At 33.4% G+C, this 24831-nt stretch overlaps 1 protein-coding gene, 1 long non-coding RNA gene and 2 pseudogenes across 4 annotated transcripts; 1 reads left to right on the forward strand and 3 right to left on the reverse strand.

Annotated features, from left to right (window-relative positions):
- The first annotated feature begins 115 nt into the window (after positions 1-115).
- Positions 116-7216, forward strand: LOC146922922 (protein WVD2-like 3; annotated as a pseudogene). The gene is made up of 10 exons (XR_015012640.1): positions 116-256; positions 478-547; positions 3651-3860; positions 4530-5017; positions 5160-5248; positions 5367-5460; positions 5546-5617; positions 5742-5849; positions 6172-6287; positions 6819-7216. The product of XR_015012640.1 is annotated as a protein WVD2-like 3 (transcript).
- On the reverse strand, positions 7165-7672 carry LOC146922923 (uncharacterized). The gene is made up of 2 exons (XR_015012643.1): positions 7590-7672; positions 7165-7363 (listed from the first exon to the last, which is right to left on the reverse strand). It is a non-coding gene; the product is annotated as an uncharacterized LOC146922923 (long non-coding RNA).
- Positions 7673-11326: 3654 nt separating this feature from the next.
- On the reverse strand, positions 11327-13047 carry LOC146922924 (uncharacterized). Its single transcript, XM_085715704.1, has one exon. The coding sequence runs from the start codon at positions 12905-12907 to the stop codon at positions 11660-11662; it is 1248 nt and encodes a 415-aa protein (XP_085571830.1). The 5' UTR covers positions 12908-13047; the 3' UTR covers positions 11327-11659.
- Positions 13048-17339: 4292 nt separating this feature from the next.
- On the reverse strand, positions 17340-19827 carry LOC146922925 (UDP-glucosyl transferase 73CC6 pseudogene; annotated as a pseudogene). The gene has a single exon (XR_015012644.1). The product of XR_015012644.1 is annotated as a UDP-glucosyl transferase 73CC6 pseudogene (transcript).
- Between the last annotated feature and the right edge of the window lie 5004 nt (positions 19828-24831).

The raw sequence follows: 24831 nt of genomic DNA on the forward strand, positions 1-24831 counted from the left end.
ATTTAAATCAATTAAGAAATGATGTATATGTATTATTGTTGCTTACACTTTATATTAATACAAACAATAATCTTATGTTTTTCTGACTTTAATTGGTAAACTGCCAGTCTCTCTGGTGGTCATGTGGTAGGAAATTTCTCTCCCTATGAAGCTTTTGCCATTGGTGGAACGAACAGTGTGAGAGACTATGAAGAAGGCGGTGTGGGCTCTGGTCGATCGTATGTTGTTGGTTCTGGAGAAATTTGTCTCCCCTATGGTACTTTAATTTTATTAAGCTTTTTTCATGCTCAATTAGTTTAGCTTCTTATGTGTGTTTATGCTAATCCTAATTTTCAAGATAAGCACTTGATTGGTCCTGGCTGAATATGAAATTTGTTGCCGAATTGAGTGATTTCTTAGTAGAGACTAGAGGCATGCTTTTGAAATACAGAGAATAGAGTAGAAGACTTCGTGAGTCTTCACTGTTTCTATTTGCAGATGAAGCCATTAGAATGTGTGATATTTTCTGACTATGGAACTGATCTTGGATCAGGCTCGACTGTCCCTGGTAGGTCTTTATTTCATTTATATTATTTTTTGAACTGAAGTTCATTTAAATTAATTGATCCTTTCTTTTGAGGATTAATATTCTGGAGATCACCCATATGCACATAAGTACTATTATCGACATGAAAAGAGTTAATTTTGTGAAATTGGGTGGGTAGGAATTAAGCTAAAGGTGATATATTCATGTTAACTTCTCTTAAGTGTACTAAAAGTATATAAAGTATTAGGGTTGAAGCCTTCAAATTTGTATGAACAGAGTAGCAAGAGGATCTTACATGTAATTTTGATAGCAATTTGCTTTAATTTGTAGAAAAGAATATTGCACATGACTAAGTCATACATTGTATCAAAAGCTTTCATCAGTAGGCAAAGAATATTGCACATAACTAAGTCATACATTGCTACAGAAGGAAGTCAACATGAGTGACCTTCTTTTCTAGCTATCATACTTTTCTTATATGCATACATTGATATATGTATCCATATCACAGGAATAAGAAGGTCATCAAACCAAGACGAAATCAACCAAGAAATTCTGCTCCGGCAAATATTGAAATAAGAGTTTCACATTTCAGAAATTCCCCATGTTCTTATTTTTGATCCATACTATTTTGGAATGGGATCAATTAATTGAATGTTTGATGAATCTACTGTAGTAAGGTTGTTTAAATTGGGAAAATTCACTGGAAAATGACCTCTTAAATTGTTAGCTTGGGTCTCAAGCAAGCGAATTCGTTGTTTTTGTCCTTGTCCGTTCGCAATATCCACCAACAAATTTTAGGGAAAGGTGTTATGTCTCCTGAAAAAATATTATGGCTCAGATATATGTTTCTTAAATTAAATTGAAGATTTGAAGGAATTATGTGTTTGTAAAAGACGGTGATTCCTCTAATGGTTCATTTTGATGCTACATTGTATTTTAGAGGCAATTTTTCCTGACTCAAATCTGTCGTACACTGTTATTTCTATTGTTCTATTCATAGGAAAATCGTAATTTGAATGCAAGAAAAAAAGGTGACAATATTTGGATGACCAGGCACATATATAGTGTGATTATTGACAATATTTACAGCACTTTCAGCAATTTGAGACTTTATGGTATAGCATTTTCTGTTATAGTGCAGCACTTCTTGCAAAATATTTTCTGCTATATAGAAGTTTGAGAATCGGTATATTTAGACTGCGTATTGGTGTTTTCTGCAGTATCTGGTTTTGCACTATTGGAATAGATTGGTGTATTTAGACCTGCCTTACTTGATTATGAATTTGCAACCTATCAACCTTTTAAAATAAATATGCGTACATATGGTTAGTAAAAGTAACATGCTAAATCTGCAAAGTTATTCTTAATCACTAATGCTATTAACCATTTGAGTCCAAAGTGCATTAAATTCTTTTAAGAAAATAAGTATAGTTGTGACGTAATGATATAAAGTAAATTCTGCATTATACTTGGATGTTAACAAAAATTTGTATAAAAATTCATGTCCGTTTTAATTATTGCGTGCAGGAAAAATAACTAACCAAAATAAATGTAAATTATCTGTTTGTTGCAATATAATGTGCCTATCTATTCTGACTGGTGAACTTTCAATGTTGCTTAAATTTCGGTTGATGTTTCATTTGTACTGTCTCGCTTTGAAACTTCTTTCATACAGTGAGTGATTTTGTGTTAGCAAAAATCGTGATATAGATAAAAATGATATAGATAAAAGCTTCTTTCATACAGTGAGTGAATTCTCTGATGTTGCAATTCAGATTTTGGTTGTTGTAGCCTTACTTAGTTTGTTTGTATCTATTGATAAGTGATTGTCTTTTGGTTTTTCTGAATTTTATGGAGGTAATTTGGTGTAATATGTTGGGTTCATTGTCTGAAGAATTTGGTGTAATAATAAACCACATTTGATTGGTCTTTGCATTTCTGAAGAATTCCAGCACATGTTACAGAAATTTTCTTTGTTTTTCATGTTATTTGTCCAAAATTCATGATATGGAAAGGTTTTATATTCATGATATGGAAAGGCCTTTGATTATATGAAAGTTCATGATACAAAAAGTTTTCCCAGTGATACAGAAAATTTATGATATAAATATTACAGAAAATTTATGATACAGTGATTGAAAAAACCAGGTTTGGAAGGTATCATGGTGCTCAATTTTTTTTTTTGAGGGATTTTTTAAGTGGCAACTGATAGCAGAATTGAAGTTCTTAAATTTCTAATGTTTTGCAACCGTTTGATCAGTTGTTTGCCTTAAAAAAAATTTCACAATATTAGCTCTAACATAGATGCACACATTAACCTCTTAAGAAAGTTATTGCTTGGTATGCTAATCTAAATATGAACCTTTTCTTTGATGTCAATTTTCATAGAAACTGCTGCATGCTTTTGTAACTAGGGAGTTTCTAATTTCAGGTCATTATCTTTGTTTTTTGAAAGAGATCACATGACTTGCTTAGCCTTTTGAGTTAGTTTGCATATATGGTTCATTTCAACATCAGCTGCTAGCTATATTTGGTTCCTTTGTGGTTACCTGAAGGAAACCTTAGTGCATTTATAGAACGCGTCTTCTTGAGGCTCCCTCACTTTCCTAACTGTCATTTGTCTTATGCTGGAAAGGTTAAACTGAACGTGACTATGATTGGTCCCTTTGCATATGTTTATGGTTTGTTGATTACCCTTATAAATAAGTAGAATTCGGTTAATCAGTTCTTTGTAATTGGCTCTGCAAGTTGGGTATTCTGCTGTAAAGGAAGCTACAGGTAACCATTTTTGTTATTATGAAGAGATCACAGTAACTTTGCAACACCTGTAATTTAATTTTTAAGTTTGTATTTATGCATAAATTGGCATCACAGATTAAAGGATATATAAAGATTTTCCACCTTCCAATTAATTTAAAAAAGTGATGATGTCATTCAGTTAACCATTCAATTCTTTTGTTCTGACACTTCTTTTTCTAAATAAAAAAAGTGTTTGAAAATCACATCGAGCTTGGAAAATGAAAGAAATTGGTATCTACTCAGTTTCCGGGAGTAAGATATCTTATAAGGTTTTCTTGAGCTTATAAATGCCTTTTTTTAACCTGATTTATTATGTGCACAGATGGAGTCAAGGAATTCATCAGTTAGAAGGTTTTCTGCAAGATATACTGTACAATGGGATTATGCAGGGGACTACAAGAAATTATTTAGTAGTCCTGTCAGGAATATGCCTGATAGCAAGAGGTCCAAGGAAGATGTTGCAACTGATATTATACCAGAAAGCAGATCCTTACAGTTCATGCAAATTGAAGTGGGAAATTCTTGTGAACAGGTACGTATGATATACCAATTTATAAACCCATGTCCTACCTTTTAAAATCAATTCACTTTGAAGAATATTAAGATTAGTAATTTGAACTTTGAATTACGGGATGTTTCATCAAAGCATGAGTCCACATAAATACAGTGTTCACTTAGCCCTTAATACTCTTTAAGTGGTCCTTTCTAATTTAATACTTCATAATAGAATTTTGAAAAGCCTATAGTTTATGAAAAGCAACACAATGAATCACTTTGCTCAATATATGCTTTTAAAAACTATGATGAACTTCTAATTCATAACTTATGATTGTTTTTATAGTTGATATTCACTTACCAATTTTTTTTTGTTTATTTGCAATGTAGTCGACCTGACCGAATTTTTTCATGTATTCTTATATATCTATGTTAGAATAGATATGTAATGTTCCAAGATATAACTGAAAGATTATTTCAACAATAGAACCTATATAGTCCATTTCATAATATTACTTGAGTAAAACCCTTTGGAAGCATTCTTTAATTTCTATTTCAGCCTTGAATCTATACCTATGTAAGATAATTGATTTTGGTTTTCTGTAGAAAGATTTTGTGAAACAATTTAACTATATAACTTATTTGTGAAAGATTGTACATTCAGTTAACCATTCAATTTCTTTTGTTCTCACACTTTGTTATATAGTGCAATGGGAATAAAAGATTCAGATATTTGTATCATCAAGGAGCCAGATCGTGTCGTAGTCTATTCCGGTGGAATTTCGCACGATTCAGGTCATGAAACCGGAACTGATAATCACAATATGACAGAGTCTTATGAGTATATCAATGAGACTACTGAACATCATAGTTCAGAAGAAAGCACAAAGCAATACAAGGTGAAAGAACTTTAGCTCAAGATAAAGTATCTGACATCAGAAAAATTGAGAATAAGTACCAGATTTTAAGGGTGTTCTCAACGAAAAAAGTTCGAAATCGCACAAAGCAAGGGGTAATCAAAAGCCACAAGATATTGTCAAGCCTACAGTTCTGCGACCATTTTCCCTAGCAACTGAAAGGCGTGCTACAATTGTAACTCGTCCTACTTTTGAAGAAGATAACAAGGCCGCTAACGGGAGAAAATCTGTAAGTAAAAAGAATGTGATGTCTTCCAATATGCTTAAACAGAGTCAGGTATATGCGGATTTTGAATTTGCTTCCTCCTTCATTGTCTAATCTATTGCTGAAATGTTTATGGTTAATTTATTGTTATGTACTCAGAGTTAGTTTCGAAACTTTTGTTTTGACTGTTGTTTTGGATGTTTGTGCCTTGCAGTTGAAGTCTCCTTTAGTTCGAAGGAAACCATTGAAACCTGATAACAAGAAACATTCTGACGAGGACGATTCATGTTCAGTTGCTTCTGGGTATGCTCTTATAAACCTTATAGTCAAAGGGTGTCAAAATCTCATCTATTGTTTTCCTTATTCTAGCAATGATATTTTTTTTACTTTATCTTATAATTTTCTCCGTGGCCATGTAAAGAACTGCAACTTCTGTGAGGCCGTTCAAGTCCAGAGCGACTGTTGCTTCTGCTCCAAGCTTTCGGTCAACTGAATGTGCACAAAGAAGAAAGGAGGTAAAATTTGTTGATTAATTAGCTTTGTTTCAATAGGGTTTTCATCCCAAATTGATCGGAGCATCCCCTTTTATTTGTGTCATAGTTCTATTCAAAATTAGAGGAAAAGCAACAAGCAATGGAAGCTGAGAAGAACCAAAATGAAGCAAGAAGCAAGGTAAAAAGGGATTTGTTTATTATCTCAAAAAACCATGAATTACATTGTCATTCTGTTACTTCTTTTCTTCTTATAGATATAAACTTATGTTAGTTTTCTCACTCCAATTTGTTCAGCGATTAAGGAAGAGAAAGAGGAAGCCATCAAACAGTTGAGGAGTTTAGAATTTAAAGCAAGCCCTATGCCAAGCTTTTACCATGAGGGGCCTCCACATAAGGTTGACTTGAAGAAGGTATGTAATGGTCTTGCACTTAAACTTATGCCCTGTTGAGATAAACAACTTAAGCTTATTTTTTCAAATAGCTGCTTCTTTTGTTTCTCTTTTTGAGGTAAGCAATAGGTCCCTTGATAGAATCTCCACAATTTTTTGTTTTGTTTTTATTTTGTATTTTGAACAATGTTCATATTTGCATGTAGTCTACTGGTACATTTTATGCTGCGGCTAGATACGGAAGTGCAACCCCCGTGCCACCTTATGTTACCAGCCGCGGAATCAAATTGTTTGTAACATTGTTAGTACTTTGTTTTTCGGTGTTGATAGATTCGTATTTCAGGTCTACTTTTTCAAGAGCTCTTATTTTGCTGGTGTTTATGCAAATTGCTTTCTGTTTGGGATTATTCCTCCTGTCATGACTTATATTCATCAACAATCCAAGAAGGGAAAAATCAGGTATGGTTTGTGTTTTCCAAGTGATGCTAATTAGAGTTATACATTTCACGATGTAAAGTACTGACACAGGTACGAATACCAAACACGACACTAACACATCGACTCCGATAATAATTTAAGAAAATGAATTTGTTGAATGTAGTCACATGTGTCAGCGTCGTGCCAGTGTTGGGCACTGTGATGTGTCTGACAACATGTTTCAAAATGTTTGTGTTGCTGAGTTTTACATAACAAAATTAAGCATTCAAAAGAAAGGCACAATGTACCTATGCATTACTGCCCTTCATATTGATGGCATGTCCAACTGACATGACACTGTCACATGTGGATTATTCCATTTTCTCAAATTTCTACCACTGTCGACGTGTCAGTATACTTGTTGTGTTCGATGTCTGTGTTAGTGCTTCGTTGGAGTTCAAACAAGTTATACATATAAACTTGCTTTCAATTAATCAATTTTTCAGTCCCTTAGAATTTGTGAAGGAAAAGGTTGTGGTTACTGATATCTAATTGTAATGAATGATTTTGCAGGCCAACTTTCATTCCAGGAGGAAATGTGACACTTCTGCTGCTTTTTATTGTCTCAGTCATTTTGGGAATTTGGCATTAGATGTTCTTCAAAAGGCAAGGGGCTTAGAAGGATTTGGTTTAGCTGCAGTGAAAGTAGTCCGCCGTCATTGCAATCGGCAAATTTCAACTTCTGGGTTGAGATCGGACAGTTCATATTTCAAATTTGTATTTAAATTATGACTTGGTTGTGTCGGAAATCGGAATATGAGTCATCTAATCTTAATCCAACATTCGAGATCTATGAATACTGTAAATGAAGAGTATTTTGACAGTAGACAATTCGGATTCGGTCTAGAAACAGGACAAATTCTGTACTAATAATGGAGTGATGAATAAATAATTTTTTTGCATTCTGTCAAGCATTCAAGCCTTTTTCATCCTTTTTGATATTCTAACAGTTCATAGTAAAAAAAACCATTCGTTTTTGGTCACAATGCAAGAAGCATCGACATCTCCCCACTTCCCCATAGCGAGAAGTTGCTCCCATCAATTGATAGGGAAGGTAACTGCAGTAAACAAGTAGTGCTGCATTACTGAATACTACATAATAGCAGGTATTGGACAGGCCAAGAGAAATTGTTCATCTCAAAATTAAAAAATCAACTCGGTAATGTATTTTTTGGTTGTGGACAGTTCTAACTATAGCAAAATATATCCTTGATATCCTTCCAATTATAAGAATAAGCTAACTTTGGGCTGTGCATAAAGAGTATGAGACCAAAATTAATCTACCTCGAGTAACACAAGTCCTATGACACCAAGTACAAGCCCGGCAGCTCCAACAATTCCAATGGACTCACCAAATAGCAAAGCCGCAAGTACAACCACTGTCAAAGGTTGTGAATATAACCTGCCATATATCCACTCCAGAGAGTCAAAGCAAGCAACAATTCATGCTCCCACAGCTCCAAATCAACGCAAATTTAACTCAAAACAACTTTTCCTCAAGTCCAATTCTATCATGACACATACAATATTTACAGTTTGATTTTACCGGTTTAAACATTAATCTCAGCCATACAATGTGCACTAGATAAGGACTATACTGCAGTTTCTAGCAACGACGCAAGAACTAGACATAAACACCCAAACAAAACAGCAACATCAATATAACCTCTGTCCATACATATAAGTCTCATTCGGAAGAAGAAAAAAAGTGTCTCTAAATATAAGTCATGTTACAAATTACTAGACACAATTATTTTATTTTATTTTCCGAGTATTGCCCCTATGTGTAGTATTGAATCTGAATAACTGTAAGAAAGTAGATATTTTCAAGTTCTAGGCATCTAGGGAATATAGTATTTAGTATTGCATGATCAATATCTTCGACAAACTTTTTTTTTTTGCAATATCTTAGTCAAACATACTAATTTTTTTTTTTAAAATTAGTTTAAAGTTATAAATTTATCTTTAATCTTCTATGTTTATGTCGATCCTTTTAAATTATTCCAAGAGGTTAATATGCACTTTCAATGTTAAGTTATGGCAACAAATTATTTTAACCTTTAAGGTATGATTAAATTGAAGGTTTAAGAAGAAAATGGAGGGGAATTGACATGAATAAGCAACAAAGGTCGTGTAGGGGAGGAATTGGGTTGACACAATGCTGGAGAAAATTTTATTATGGTTTTTTATATTTATATGCATGTAATATCTATATTTGGAATCAGTTTACTTTTAAGCGTTAACAAATATGTGTTTGCAAACAAAATTATCCGAAAAAAAGTAATCCTACCCGTGCGAAGCACGGGTTTGTAACTAGTTTATTTTGAAAAAAATTATAAGCTAGCATCCATTAAGATAGAATCTAACATGTATATCAATATGTCGTGCAGTTCGTGTGCATATTATCTCGTACCATATAGCAAGGCTCATTCTTCGTTCTACGAATTTGGGGTTCATAAAATTTCGTAGCAAGTACTTTTCCTTTTTGATTGCGAGAAATCAGGTCCACACCAAGTAAAAAATTGGAAAAATATCGTGGATGAAGTTGGCAGTGAGATCACATAACCATTTTGGGATGAGGTAAGTCAAGTTGAGCTATTTTAGCAGTTAAGAATGTTGAGCCAGGTATTGCAAGGTTTACCGACATTTAGTTAGATTGACATGGTGAGAGGAACTAAATGCACATTGACTGTGTAGCTTTCAGTTGGATGTGGCTTGTCACAGTGTAAATGTGATATTTCCGAAAACAATACAATACATTACTCCATTAATACTAAAATTTGGATTGTAAACTTAGTTATGTGTCTTCATGTGTTAAGGACATAAATTGATTTCGAATGTAAATAATATCATTTCGATGTAAAAACGGATTTAACAATAAATTTAATGTTAAAATCAATTGTAAAATCAATTCTCGTTTAAATCATACATGATACAATCGATTTTACAACCTTAAAAATCAAATTCGACCCCTCCGAAACTGAAATCAAACAAACGCTTCACTAATTTATTAATTTAGAATCTTTTTGTAGCTCTTTGGAGGATGCTGTGTGAATGGGTTAACGTTACCATGCGCTTGCTTAATTATTTGGTCACATCACATGCTTGTGCTATGGGCATTGGGCATTGGGGATTAATAATGTATGAATAAAAGAAGTGATTGGCAAGACTGCATCCGGTGAAACTCATGTTCTTGAATAGGTAAAGGGAACAATGTGGTCTTACTGGTCTATGATAAGCTCTGAATGGAGGTTACATACAAAAACGACCATTGATGAAGTTGAACATGTATTTCAGCTCATAGTCACTCCAAAGGTCATCGTGTTCTTGCTTATTGTTTAGAATCTTATTACTAGCACAATGCAAAAGGTTTATCCTAACAAACAAATGTTAATATCTTGTTCAACCTAACACTTGTGATTTATACTCTTTCGCAAGGTAAAAAAAAAAATTGGAGTTCGTAGATAGATACTATAGGAATGAAGAGAGAAATTACTTCATGTCATCAATTGAACTCTAAAATAACCATTAATTGTAAGGCATTGGCTTTCATGGATTTGACAACGACATATGGGATTTTTAGAGGTTTTTTTTTCTTAAAAGAATATGGGATTTTTTAGATAACTTTATTTAAGAAAAAAATATTGATCCAGCTAATAACTTACTACTCCCATTTTAGCGTATTTACCTAATTACGTACCTAAATGTCATAATCTTTGCTGAAGACGGCTGACTGCAACAACCAACATCCCCATCACGTGTACTACACAAAACAGTTATTTCGATCCTACTAGCTAGTACTACCTCCGTCTCAATTTAATTGACACAATTTTGTTTTTCACACATATTAAAAAAAATGTATAAATAAAGGGGAAAATTGAATATATTGTATTGGGAATGATAAAAGTAATATTATTTAGTGTTATATTGTATTGGGAATGATGAAAGTTGTATTGAAAATTGAAATGAGTCAGTTATTTTGGGACACTTTTTTTTAGAAAATGGGTCAGTTATTCCGGGACGGAGGGAGTACTACCTAACACAAACTGCACATTTCATTTGTTTATTTATTTAAACCGTGATCAAATATTTTAGGGTTAATTATGTTTTTGGTCCCTACAAAATTGCGACCTTGTAAGTTTAGTCCTTACTTAATTTTAATAGCATTTTTAATCCCTACAAAAAATTTCTGTACACAATATTAGTCCTTACTCAATCCAAATTTGTTTAATTTATGCTTAAACTCTTAAGTTTTTCAACAATTTTTTACAGTCATGTTAAGAACGTTATTTAAAGGTCCTCCGAAAAAAATATCGCAAATATTTGATTTCTACGTCCATATTTTTGTTACTTATATCTTAAACTTTTGTCAATTTAAAAAATTTATATTTAATTTATTTCATGTTAAAAAATTATAGATTTTAGTAAATGAACCATTCATAGTGTTCTAAACTTGTATAAAAATAATCGTTAAAAAATTTAAGAGTTTAAGGATAATTAAACAAAATTTATTTTAGCAGGGACTAAAATTATAAGTAAATTTTTTTTTGTAGAGATTAAAAATGCTATTAAAATTAAATAAGGACTAAACTTACAAGGTCGCAATTTTGTAGGGACCAAAAACATAATTAACCCAATATTTTATCAACTAAACTCGAATTGTTAATCATTAATGTCCATTGCGTTACAGTATGAGACAATATTTACATAAAAAAAACGCTGGCAGCCACTAGGCCTATGAAATAACATCTAGCCAAAAATGTAAAAAATGAGTGAATCATACCTACTCTATCCCCGTAAACATAGTTCAGTTGATCTTTATTTTTAATCATAATATTTTGACAAGGATTAATATAAGTAAAAGTTAAAAACTTAAACTCAAGAACCTTTTCAAAATTTTCATAATCTCATGTGTTTATTTGAAAGTGTCCTGCAAAATCATGGACTAATTAAATGTTATTCAATTAAAAAACTAACAACAAACGGATATGACTGCAGGAACAAACAGAGACAATCCATCATAAACAAAAAATGAAAACCAATATACCAATCAACCACAATCCCCATAATCTCGTTAACTACACTTAAAAAACCATTTTAGAATATCCTTTCGAATATGCATCTATCAACAAGAATCAAAACAATGTTCTTTTAACACCAATATTCCATATCATAACAAAAAACCAAAAATTAACCATTTCCAGCACTATCTTTCAAAACAGAAATAAAATGAATGATTTTTAATTTTTTTTAATAATGAATGAATGCCTTTATATGCAGAATATTTCACCGGAGACAGCCATCTCCCACCATCAATTCCATCTGTCACCACCACCACCACCACCCGCCACCTCCTACAATGGCAAAGCTGATCTGTTAGCCACATACGAACCATGCGAATATCCACCACCATTGTTCACAATCGGCGAATACGCGAAATAAACCGGTTGACCGGTTGGTCCAGTAACCGGCCTCATAGCTTGATACAATCCAGAAGGTGTTGGAATCAAATAAACCGGTAACGGTTCATTTACATACCCCATCGAATAACCACTACCAGCACCAGCAACAGCAACATTATACATTTCTGAAGTAAAGGATGACTGAACCGAAACCGGTTCAGGTACCTGAACCGAACACGAACAAAATGAACCCGGTTGAACTTCTTGAACCAGATCCTCAGCAGAAGGTTCACTAGTAACTAACGGAATCACTCTTTCCGTGTTTTCTTCAGAGGAAACATCAACACCACCGTTATTTCCACCGTTTTCTCCGTCAATTTTCACTTGCTGTTCAGCATTACCGTTAATTCCGTCGTTTTCTCCGTTAACTTTCACTTTCTTTTCATCATCATTCACTGTTTCCACCATCTGAATTTCCTGAATCTCTTTTTCTGTAACCGTCTCGGTCCCACATTCCGTATTCTTCGCCGCGAAATCCGGTTCAGTCACCGGAATTTTCGACTGATTGTTATCTAATCCAAAAAGATAATCTGGACTCGTCTTCATCGTCGACGGCGGCGGAGGAGATAAATCTTCCACCGGCGGCGGACGATGAACGGAATTGAGCATCTTGACGAACATCTGTCCGTCGGATTTCGAATCTTCCACCACCGCAAGATTGAAAGCGGAATCCAAAGAATCAGAAGGTGCATTGTTAACAGGGAGAGGGAAGAGAAAAACCTTCATCCTTACAGGTTTAGGTGAAATGCGACACATGCAATCATACTCAAACATCATACTTTCGAGATCGTCATCGTTGAATACCGAGATCAAAGAATCGAGCTCTCCACCAGGTTGTTGATACTTTAGGCAAAGATCAGAAAACGTCATTGATGATAGCTTATCAATGAGGTTAGAGTATTTGATACTACGATCGACGGTGAGGATTTTGGTGTCACCGCCGATGTAGGAATAGTTTTGATCGTCGTGATGCCTGAGTTCGATTTTTCCACCGAAGCGAATCATGAGCTTCACTCTGGGACCGTTGGAAGGTGGTGGTTCATCGAATGAACGGTGGTGGTGATCGTTTTCGAGCAATTCACGAGAGGTGGGTGAGGAATTGCAGGAATTGGGATGGGAATTGAAGCATTGTTGCTCCATTGATGAATGGAATTTTGGGGATTAGGGTTTTTTGTGGAGAGAATTAGGGTTTGGAAGAGGGAATTGGGAATTGATGAATTTGGAAGAGTTTTGAGTAAGCGAGAGTGAAGAGGTTTTGAGAAAAAACGGCGTAAGTGTAAAGAGGAGAGTGACGTTAATTTATGGTTTGATGAAAAGATGATGGACCCACTTATTATTAATTTTTCTTTTTAATTTTTATTTATTTATTTTTTTTTAGGAAAATTTCTATTTAATTTTGTTGACCAAAAAAAATTATATTTAATTTTTTACTAAAATTATTATGTTTTCCAGAAGGTTTTAATTTTATTTTAATTGGTTAGTTTTGATTTGATTTGATACAAATTTTTTTTTTCAAGGAGAAATTCATCTTTAAGATAAATAAGTGGGTGTTGTCTACGTTGGGAGACCTTGATAGGTCTCCTACCGGTGAGAGACCTCTTTTTTTTTTTTTTTTTTCCTTGCAAAATGAGTAAGAGCCATTGGATTAAATCCAATGGTTGATTAAATCCAAATTTACTCTTTTGTTCTTTCCTTTCCTTTTTTCTTTTTCTTTCTTCCTTTTCCTTTATTTTTTGTCTCTCACCTCCCTCTGCTGCAACTCTCTATCACCCTATTCAGTGACGGATCCAGAAATTTTAATAAGTGGGGTCAAGTTATATCATAAAAAATTTATAAACGCATAAGCGTGCGAAAATTATACAAGTTATATTTATAATTGTCTAAAATGTTGATTTTTTAAAAAATATTTATCCATTTCTAGCAGAGTATAAATAAATAACCATAATTAATTATTTTTTCACCACCAACGTAGCGTCAGTCACAACCTTTTTCAACAAATATAATAATAGTTTATATTATAATAATAGTTGTATGGTTTTGCTAACGATATGCTATGAGATAATTGGTTAAAGATTTCATAAAAGAAAATTTCATCTTAAAAATAAGCATTATTTGTATTGATATAATAATTATAACAACTTTTTACTCAACCATTGGATTTAATCCAATGGCTCCTATTCATTTTGCAAAAAAAAAAAAAAAGGAGGTCTCTCACCGGTAGGAGACCTATCAAGGTCTCCCACCGTAGAGTTAGCCAAATAAGTGTGGTGTTCGAGGTTCGAACCCGGACTACCGCACATATTATGCATTATTCCTTAAACTAAGCACACAGAAACGACCATTAATATAATATTTTTAATTATTTATTATAAAAAATTGATATTTTAAAATATTGTGACATGTATCTTACATACTATTTTAAAATTGACCATATAACTATTATAAAAAATTAATATTTTAATTATCAGTTAAGGTTCAACATATTTATGTACTATACTATTTGATCCATTGTGAGAATCCCATAACTTCAACTCCACACATGTGCCACTCTAGGTCCGCCCTAACACATAACCACTTACCAGTCCTGATGCACTGTGAAGCTGCAAGTTCCATTCTCAGGTTGCAACTTTGGTATGGACTTCACCAAATTGTATAAACTACTTAATCGACCAAACACTAGAAAGCATAAGATGTTCCAAACTACTTAAATTAATAGACACGTGTAAGGGGAAGTAGGCCATGCACTGAAAGATCACTTAATTTAGAGGTAAAAACAATGGTAATAACCAACAATTTTAAAGGTAAAATTATATATGAAAGTTGGCTATGGTTGTTAATATTTTTTAAAATCAAAACAAAACTGCTCACCAGGGCACGTTGCAGATGGAGATCATGCATAGAAAAAATGTGCAAGTTTTGAGATATTATGTACTAGTTGCTTTATAACTTGAAGCCTTTTAGTTTTGCATTGATTTAAATTAAAATGTCAATTTCAAATTTTCTTAGGCATTTAACATTTTGTGGTACATCTGTTATATGATAAATTTGAATAATCGTTTTATTCCTGTTTGAACAGACAGCCTGCACCTCCTGAGATGTCCTTCCTTCGCGTCGGTGAGTGGAAATGGCGCGAATGGTCATATGCTCTTTATCCAAAATGGGGAGGGAGTCTAGTATACCTGCAAAAGATACTCCAACGCCTAAGTAAGATCAGGTGCTAGCAGGTAGCAAAGAGTTAATCAATAAGGTGATAAAATGCGAGGTGATCGTACATGAGAGGGGAGGCCCTTAATTCATAGTAGTTGATCTGGTGTGAGACTCCTTGTTGGTTGCTATCTTCTCTCTTTAGCTTTGGTCGCCTCGTAAGCTATATTTTTTACGACGGTCCATGTAGAAAGTTTCTTTCTTTTATCATATTTGTCCTTCATGCTATCTTGTGTATTCGCCGGTGGTTTAGAGTCTATTCTTAACCTTTACATTGCTAGTGATTATTTTTTGTTTGCAGAGTGTTGAAATTTTCTTTTAACCTGTTTTCCATAGTTTTTCATATTTCGTAATCATACGTTATTTTGTACTCCGCCTGGGGGGTGTTGAGTCTTTTATAGTTAGGCCCCCTATCAGACTGGTAACGTCCGAGCCTTTATAAGGTTGATATTTGTTTGGTGAATAACATGACGAGAGCCAAGTCGGGCTGATCTCGTCACAGTATTATTTATATGGGTTCACATATATTTTGGTGAATCACATGATTAGGCTAAGTCGGGCTGATCTCGCTCAAGCCTTTACAAGGTTGACATTTATTTTGGTGCATCACATGATCATGCCTAGTCGGGCTGATCTTGTCAAAGACTTTCAAAGGTTGGCGTTGTCAAAGTTCGACTAGAGTTGACATTTATTTTTATGTTTTGGCGACGGGGTCATTGCTTCCATATGCATTCTTTTTCCACGGTTTATTTTTGGCGGCTGTTTGGTGAGATCTTTATTTATCTCGTCCTTTGCGAGTTCATTTCTATCCCAGACAATACTTGCAACCTTCCTGCTGTAGTCTTAAAACAAAACAAGACCATTAAACAACTAGACTTCATAATTTCTCTAAACTGGGACTTTTTAACTCTCAATATTAGAGCTAATTGAGATTTTCGGATTGAGTTAAACAGTACAAGTCAGAACCTTCAAAGATTGTCTGGACAATTGTAATGTACAACAAAATAAAGTACAATTCTACATGGGGAATTTATGAATCCAACAACTTTTTTTACAACCATCTCACTAACAAGAATTTCAGCATTCCCATTATTCTCAGCACACTCATTTACAGAAAGCCACTGATTCACAATGTTGGTTATTCTCGTGAGCTATTAACCTATACCGATGTTTGTGAGCTATTTTAGTCGTTTTCCTGAAAGATAACAACAGCTGAGCTACTGATATTAACAAGCAAGGCTAAATAAAGTTTGGTATCCAACATAAAATACGGATTGAGAAACTGTGGTTGTTTTTCAATTTCTAGAATATCAATGAACAACAAAGACTAAAACAATAACTTGCTATGGATTTTCTAGAAGCTAGACTGGTGGCTCAATCAGAATAAGCAAAACCTAAGAGCTGAAGTGAAGATGAGATAGGAAACAGCAAGCCTTTGACTAGAGAACCTGAGGTAGTGAAGTACTTTAGTAACAGGTTGGTAATGCACATGGTTTAGTAACAAAATGGAGTTTCTGCACAACATAGACTACATCTGTCCTTGTTGTGCTCAAGTACAATACAACAATAAGCCAATTAGCTTGCAGTAAGCTAATTTATCATGATAAAGTTGTTGAGAGTTAATTCAAGTAAGACTAGTCAATACAATAAATTACTTGCAGCACAAGTAAGAGTAGATAGAGTTGAAAACTTTCTGCTTTTGACAGTTAGTTAGTTTTTCAGTTTGTTAGCCTTTTATTGAGCAATACTCTTCTCTCTCTCTCTCTCTCTCTCTCTCTCTCTCTCTCTCTCTCTCTCTCTCTCTCTCTCTCTCTCTCTCTCTCTCTTTCAAAATCATTTTCTCTTTTATCTTCTTCTCTCATAAGGATATAGAGAATCAAATACAAGTGAGCGTGTGTGCGAGAACCAAGTGAAAGTTCTAAGTTCTTAGAAAGGTGAAGAAGTTTCATAGATATTATACAACTTCAAAGAAGGATCACGCTGAGTTGAAGGTTTCACGCCTAGCTAGCTGACCACTTTCTTCAAGGAACGCAATAGTATATTTGCGCTGATTAAGCAGTTTGACCCCGACAAAATGGAGTGTGCCTAAATCTATGATTATGAAATTCTTATCCAGACATGACTTAACAAGTTAAGTTTTAGAATGATCGTCATGAGCCAAAACAATATTATCGACATATTCCAAGAAAGTAGTAAATTGAAGGCCAAAACTAAAAATGAAGTGATCATTTGAGGATTGATTTTATCCTAAAGAGATCCAGGTTGATGACAACTTTGAATATTATGGTATATGGGATTGTTTGAGACCATATAGAAGGACTTATGATACTTACAAATTGGAGTTAAACCTGAAACAGAACCAAGAACCTTGACACCAGATAAAGAGTAGTACCACATAGATTTATTCATTGAGGTCTACAAGTAAAAAGAGCATTATGGACATCAAGTAACCTTTGATTTGCATAATACTGCTTGCTTCAACATAGTTACTAATGTTACAGAATAAAATAAAATAAAATAAAATAAAATATAAAATACATTTTCTTTCACAAAGAAAATACATTTATTACTGCTTCAACGTAGTACCACAGTGAAAATTGAAATATGCAATGATAAGTAAAACAAAATCATCGACCGAAATCCTGAAAACAGCAAAGCATTTTTATGCTAGTATTCAATAGAAATTCATCTACCAAATCCATAACATTAATGCTTCTGCTTGACGAAACAAGGACGTTATTACGATAAGTTCTAAAAACTTATACCATATTCCTTTGATTAATCATGTGGTTTGCAGTCTCTCAATCTTTTAAGTTCATCGATCAAAGCTAACAAATTATTATGAGAGGAACCACCTTCTTTAATAGCTCGTGTAGCCTTCTCTCCTAACTCTCGAGCACGTTGTCTCATATTTTCAGCTTCATCACCACCGTCCATCAATCTCCTCACAGCCTTCTCTATGTTATCTCTGCTCACCAACTTCTTTCTCTCCCCGTTACCATTTGTACACCATTCCGTTACACCTACTTCCACTCCAATTCTTCGGACTGTTGTTATCAATTTCTCATTGCTGAAGTGATCTGCATGACAAGGCCACGTTATCATTGGAACACCCGCGCCAACAGCCTCTACAATTGAGTTCCCCCCACAATGTGTCAGAAATCCCCCTACCGCAGGGTGGCTCAATATCAGGACTTGTGGGGCCCAACCCCTAATTATGAAACCCTTCTTTCCAATGTTTCTCTCCTCAAATCCCTTCGGCAGCCACTTTTCTTTATCTTCTTCGATCTCATCTTCTTTCCCTTTCTTCTCAGGAACAACCCATACGAATGGGTGACCTGATGCTTCTATTGCGCACGCAATCTCATATAGTTGTTTATCAGAGAAATGGTTTATGCTTCCAAAACATATGTACACAACTGAGTTAACTCGTTGTGATTTGAGCCAGTTCAGGCACTCGTGCTCGCTCACATCACTCTCGTTTCCCTTCTCTGCTTTCTCCTGAACAGTTTTACGAATAAAGGAAGTTGGACCAAGATGCCAAGCCTTGTGACCCGTGGTTTTCTCGTAGTGTTTGACACACTCTTCTCCATCAAGTTCAACAAAGTTGTTGATGATGTAGCCTGTACTTTTGAGCACTGTGTCAAGCATCATTCCTATGAACATGCTGAGAACCTTTGGCGGTTTACTACACAAGGTGATATTATCATGATGAAGATTTGGAACGACATAGGAACTTGAATCTGAATCAGCATCATCATCTGTATGAAGTAAATTGTTTGTTCGAAGGGAATGAAAGATCGAGACAGCAAAGAGAGACGATCCATTGAATGTTAAATTCGGGATTTGAAGCTTGTGGGCCAAGTCATTAGCCCATGAGAACGCGGAATCAGCAATGATACAATCCGGTGGATTCTTCTCAACGAAATCCCCAACCGCTTCGTTGAGGAGCATTGCGCCATTATGAATCTTCCAAGTGGTGATGGGATCAGTCGTGGAGGTCATAGATTCAACGCCTTTAGGGAGGTCGACTTGTTGATAGGGGAAGTCAACCGTGTGAAGACGGAGGGCGGCAGATGAGAGAGTTTTGGTAAGGGATTGAGCATTGGAGGGAGTAGTGATGATTGTGACATGTTGGCCACGTGATGCAAACAAAGTTGCTATATCACAAAGAGGCATCATGTGTCCAGATGCTGGATACGGAATGAAGTGAAGTTTCAATGGTCGTTCAACTTCAACACCATTCATTTCTTATCAACTTATTCTCTCTATTCACGTATCAAAGTTTCTATCTCTACTAGTACTAGTGTGTGAGTGGTATCTCTCTTCATGTTCTACCATATATAGTTTGGTGTTATATAATTGAATTGGATTATTATGTTTTTTTTTCCCTATCTTAGCGAGGCTCACATGATACACGAAACCCACGAGACAAGACAGTGGTCCCTCAAGAATTGAATTCTCAGAATTTGCTGGTCCCAGTTACTCTAACCATTCTTTCTCCTTCATTCATCAAAGAGGGGTGGTTTTAGGTATTTTTGACCTAAAATCACCCCTCTACATCTTTTTTTCCCTTTTCTTTCGATCTAAATAAGTGGTTTTCATATTTATAAAGTTTTTCCTATTGTGTTTTTTGTGATTTCGTCGTCTAAGTGCGGCGTTGTGTTATTCGTCGCATAGTCACATAATTCGCAATTAGCGTTGGTACGCGGTACGGGTATGGGTTCGCGATACACGACATGTGAAGAATTCGATACGTTTGAGAGTGTAGAGCATTGATACGCGTCGGTTCGTAACACCAATACTAAAAAATAGCCCAACAGTGTAGGATAAAATGACCTACGTCATGAAAAAAAAAAAAACCATCAAAATTGACAGGCAGCTAGTAACATAAAGTGCACATCGTTGTTGAATAAGATTTGCTTGGTCTATATAAACCCAAGCAAATGAATTGCATGTAGTATGGATTTAAGGATAAGAATCGGTGTAGCAATAAATAGCTATCGGTGTCTTCGTCCAATGCATTCGGTTTTTTATTTCTTTTATAGTCCTAACCTTTGGTTCGTTTTGTGCGGCGATTGATTTCGCATTTTATCGCGGTGTTCATGTAGTTTTTATTGAAAAATCGACATCAATCAATTACAAATTCAATCAATGATTTGGACGTTAACGTTGCAGATTCGGAAGCATATTTCATTTAGATTTTATCATATTATTTGTAGGCATTTTGCCATTGTATGATATTAACTCAGGTGTTGTGAGTTTATTCGTAGATTCACCCTTTACGTTTTTAGCGATGTTTGTATTTGATGTGCTCTATTAATTTTGAATGAATGTGTATCGTTTTGTTTTTGTTAAAAAAAAAAAAAGACAATGGTCCCTAAAAAAAGAAAAAGACAATGGTGTTTTGCGACCCGCACACTAATATTCATCCCACACGTGCTCCCAAATTGCCACTTGCTCTATATATTAAATAAAGGTTTAATTGTAGTTTTGGTCCCCCTATTTTAATTTTTTTGCGAAATTGGTCCGCCTATTTTAAAATTCAACAATTTTGGTCTCTTTATCAAATATTTTGTCTAAAATATTGTGATATGATATTTTAAATGAAGTTTTCAAGGGAATTTTGTTACAATTTCATTGATGTTAATCTTTTTCCATCTTCAAATCATATTTCACGACATTAAAAATTTAACACATCACATTTTTATAGTTTAAAAATATGATGGAGGGATCAAAACTGCCAAATTTTAAAATAGAGGGACCAATTCTACAAAATGGTAAAAATATGGGGACCAAAACTGCAATTAAGCCTTAGATAAAATGTCTTTCAAGATTTCTAGAGTACACGCCACATTAAAATTCTAAAGAGGTATTTTTTTTTTGACAAAAATAAATAATATTCATTCAAATTGATAAAGTAAATCGATACAATGCAAATTCGCTAAAAACAAAAATGATGAATCTGCGAACAAACTTACAACATCCATGTTAATAGCATAAAACAACAAAATACAAAAGCATACACATATGACTATATTCAAGTCTCCGGAGTATCCGTGTCTCTGGATCTGCAACGTAGACGACACCAAAGTCATTGATTTGATCTGCATTAGATCTAAGCTGATCTGACAATCTGAATTGAACAAATACCTGAACAAAACAAAAAAGACAAACAACGCCGCACAAATACGACAAACAAACCAACATCTTTTGTTCCATAATACTCTCTCCGGTCTCAAATGTAAAAAACTTTTCACTTTTTTGGTTCATTCAATAAATGATGTATGTGGTCTATAATAAAGACCACATACATCATTTATTAAAAAAATTTCTTACATTTGAGACCGGAGGGAGTAATGTATATGTGTATTTTTGTCTAGTTATTTTGTTTACAAAAGAAGTAACTTAGGTGAGCCTGTTTGGCCCCACTTTTTTTCTCCTTTACTTCTTCTTAAAAGCAAAAGGAGGGCCAAACACAAATTGAAAGAAGCTCCGCATAAAATAAGGAACTTTTTTTTAGTGAACAAAAACAATGAAGAAGGAGCCTGAAAAAAAGTTAAAAATATCAACTTTTCAAAAACTTTCGCCTCCTTTTTTCTTTGATCCTCCTTCGATACCCAACTCCAACTATTTTTATATTTTCATTTTAATACTGGAAACGTTGATAGCTAACAACATATACACAATAAATAAAACGACTATCTTTTTTCTTTATGATATTACTTTCTGCTAACGATGTATACACATCTTATGCATATATATTAATATTATAACAACGATTGTTTTTTATAAATGATAATAACTTAGAATATGCAATCATATTTAATTTGAAATATAGTATAAGAGAATATAATATTATAGTCATATTTAGAAAATGGTTAAATGTTACAAAATAATTATTTAATAATAGCCATTCACTGTTATATATTTTTTACAAAATATAATATTATAGTTTTTTTTAGAAGATATAATATTATAGTTATAACCTGTATAGATAATATATTATTAAATTATTTTTAAATAATTATTCTTGTAAATTATTTGATGAGTTCGACCAATCAAGACAGGTGTGAAAAATCCAATAAATAAATAATCTTTCATTTTTCATGGAAAATGAATTCTTTTTCATATCATGGAAATTCAATTCTTCTTCAATATAATGAATTATAAATATTATTCATTTTTATATAGAATTAACTTCAAAAAATGTTTCAAGAATTGATATTTCTTTTCTAAAACTTTCAGTCATTGATAATATCACCAAAAAAAAATTACCAAAAAAATATAGTATGACAACGATCAATGTTTTTTCTTAATATTTCACAACTACTTGGAACTTTTAAAAATAATTTGTAAGCTAACAAGACAATTATTACCAAACAACTTTTACTTTATTTTTAAAGCTCTTCCTTTTAACTTTAGTTTTAAAGTAACTTTTAGACCCTAAAAAAGTCAGGCCAAACACACATATATGTTGCTTACACTACTTAAAATTTTTGGGTCTGTCATTACGTGCATAATGAACCTAATTAATGACTAATTATGACAATAAACATAAAATATTTATTAAATCTGATTGGTTTTGAAAACCGGTCGAGTCACCTGTTTTTAGCGAGTCTCGTAGGTTTGCACCGGTTTAATTACATGACCGATCTAATATATTGCACGAATCAACATACCTATTGATTCCAGGTTGCACCGACTTTACCGGCCAGTCCGGGACAATTTTTTAAAACTATGTCTATAACTACTATCTCTTTTAATCTATTTAATTTAGAGTCATTTTATGATATATATATATATATATATATATGGGATTTGCTAGAACACACCCACTAGTTTTTATGTGGGAGTGTTTTAGCAAAGCTACACCTTAGGGTGTATTTAACCACTTTTTAGTTATTCACTTGCTAAAATACTCCTTCTAAAAAGTAAGTGGGTGTATCATAGCAAACCCCTATAGGATTTGTTAGAGCACACCCACTTGTTTTTGTTAGAAGGTGTGTTATAGCAACATACACCTTAAGGTGTATTTATTAACTTTTTAGTTATAACTTGCTAAAACACTCTCACATAAAAACTAGTGGGTGTGTTCTAGCAAACCCATATATATATATATATATATATATATATGGGTTATGATAGAAGACACCTTTTGTGAAGGTGTCTTTTATCAAGTTACTCTATGAGCATTTGTTAAAAGACACCAACTACTTTTTATGAAGGTGTCTTTTATCAAAGTTATAACTAAAAAAGTGAAAATCACACCTTGAGGTGTGACTTGATAAAAGACACCACACTACTTTTTATGAAGGTGTCTTGTAACATAACCCTATATATATATATATATATATATATATATATATATATATATATATATATATATATATATATATATATTACAAAGCAAAGGCAACATATTGAAGCCCATCTTTACAAAAAGTGTGAAGAACCATTTTGATCCTTGTTGAATTATGTAGCGGCCAAATCAATTCTCAACAAATAAAAATACTTTATTTAGTTCCTTACAAAATTAAACCAAGACAATTTAATCTCTCTGTCGATATTTTTCTCCAACCAATTTTTTTGTCCTACTTTTGACTCGTGATTGGACATATGTGGTAGTCCAGTTATCTTACTAACTACCACATACATTGTTTACAAAAATAAGTGACATTTAAGTCCCTACTAAAAAAAATTAGGACAATTTGATCCCCGTAAACATAAAATTAAAAAACGACATTAATCTTTATTATTCGTTTTCTTAATGACAAAAAAATATAAAATGTAGTTTGTTAAATTTTAAGAGACCAAATTGACGCTTTTATCTTTTTGTCGGTCATCTTTTCTATTTGAAATGGTCTAGCATTGAAAATCAAGTAATATGGAAAAGTGATCTGATTTGTGTCTAATTAGGGAGAAAATTGTCAAAGAGTTTCAACTGTTAAGCCACATTTAGTTGCAAATTCCCATGTCCAACCTCTTCTCAGTATGCTTTGAGCCTATTCTTCGATTTTTCCATGTAAATTGCACCCCTCTGGCAGGGATGTGAAAGAGTGTGAAAATCAAGTAATATGGGAAAGTCATCCATATGTAGTCTAGCTGGGTTAAAAGAGCCTCTATACTTTTGTTACTATCATAGGAAGAGGTTGTCACTATTTCTAATTTCATCCATGCAAAAACTGAAAATATGACATGAGACCGAACCAAGATTTGTGATTGGTAGATATAAAACTGAACAATGTTATACTGATAAATATAAAGTAACACCGAACCAAGATTTGTGATTGGTAGATATAAAATAACATTATATCGAGATTTGTGACTGATAAATATAAAATAACTTGGGACTAAGATTTTTTACTGATAAATATATATAAAAAATCACGGTTCCAAGATTTGCGATTGAGAAATATAAAAAAGAACACAAGACAAAAATTTGTGACCGATAAAAAAATATAGGACTAAGATTTGTGGGTGATAAATATAAATCAAATATACGGGACCGATATTTGTAAGTGATGGGTATTCTTACATTTTTTTTTCTGCATACGGGACCAATGTATCAATACGGTGACATATTTTTCTATAATTCATACATTTGTCTATATTTTTACTCATATATGCCAATATGGGTACCTAAGTTATAATTTATCTATATTTTTATTGATATATCAATACGGGTACCTCTTTCATATATCAATACATGTACCTTTTTTATTTTTTTTGCATTTATACACATGTCTATATTTTTACTCATATATGAAGATGGATTCCTAATTTTGTTAAGCTATACACGTGTTTTATTGTTCTTGTTGTCTTGATTTATTTCTAACACAATGAAAAAGATTTATCCG

The sequence above is a fragment of the Medicago sativa genome, chromosome 5 (genome assembly GCF_051527215.1).
Source record: "Medicago sativa cultivar Bolivia chromosome 5, Bolivia_mono, whole genome shotgun sequence".
Taxonomy (NCBI): Eukaryota; Viridiplantae; Streptophyta; class Magnoliopsida; order Fabales; family Fabaceae; genus Medicago; species Medicago sativa.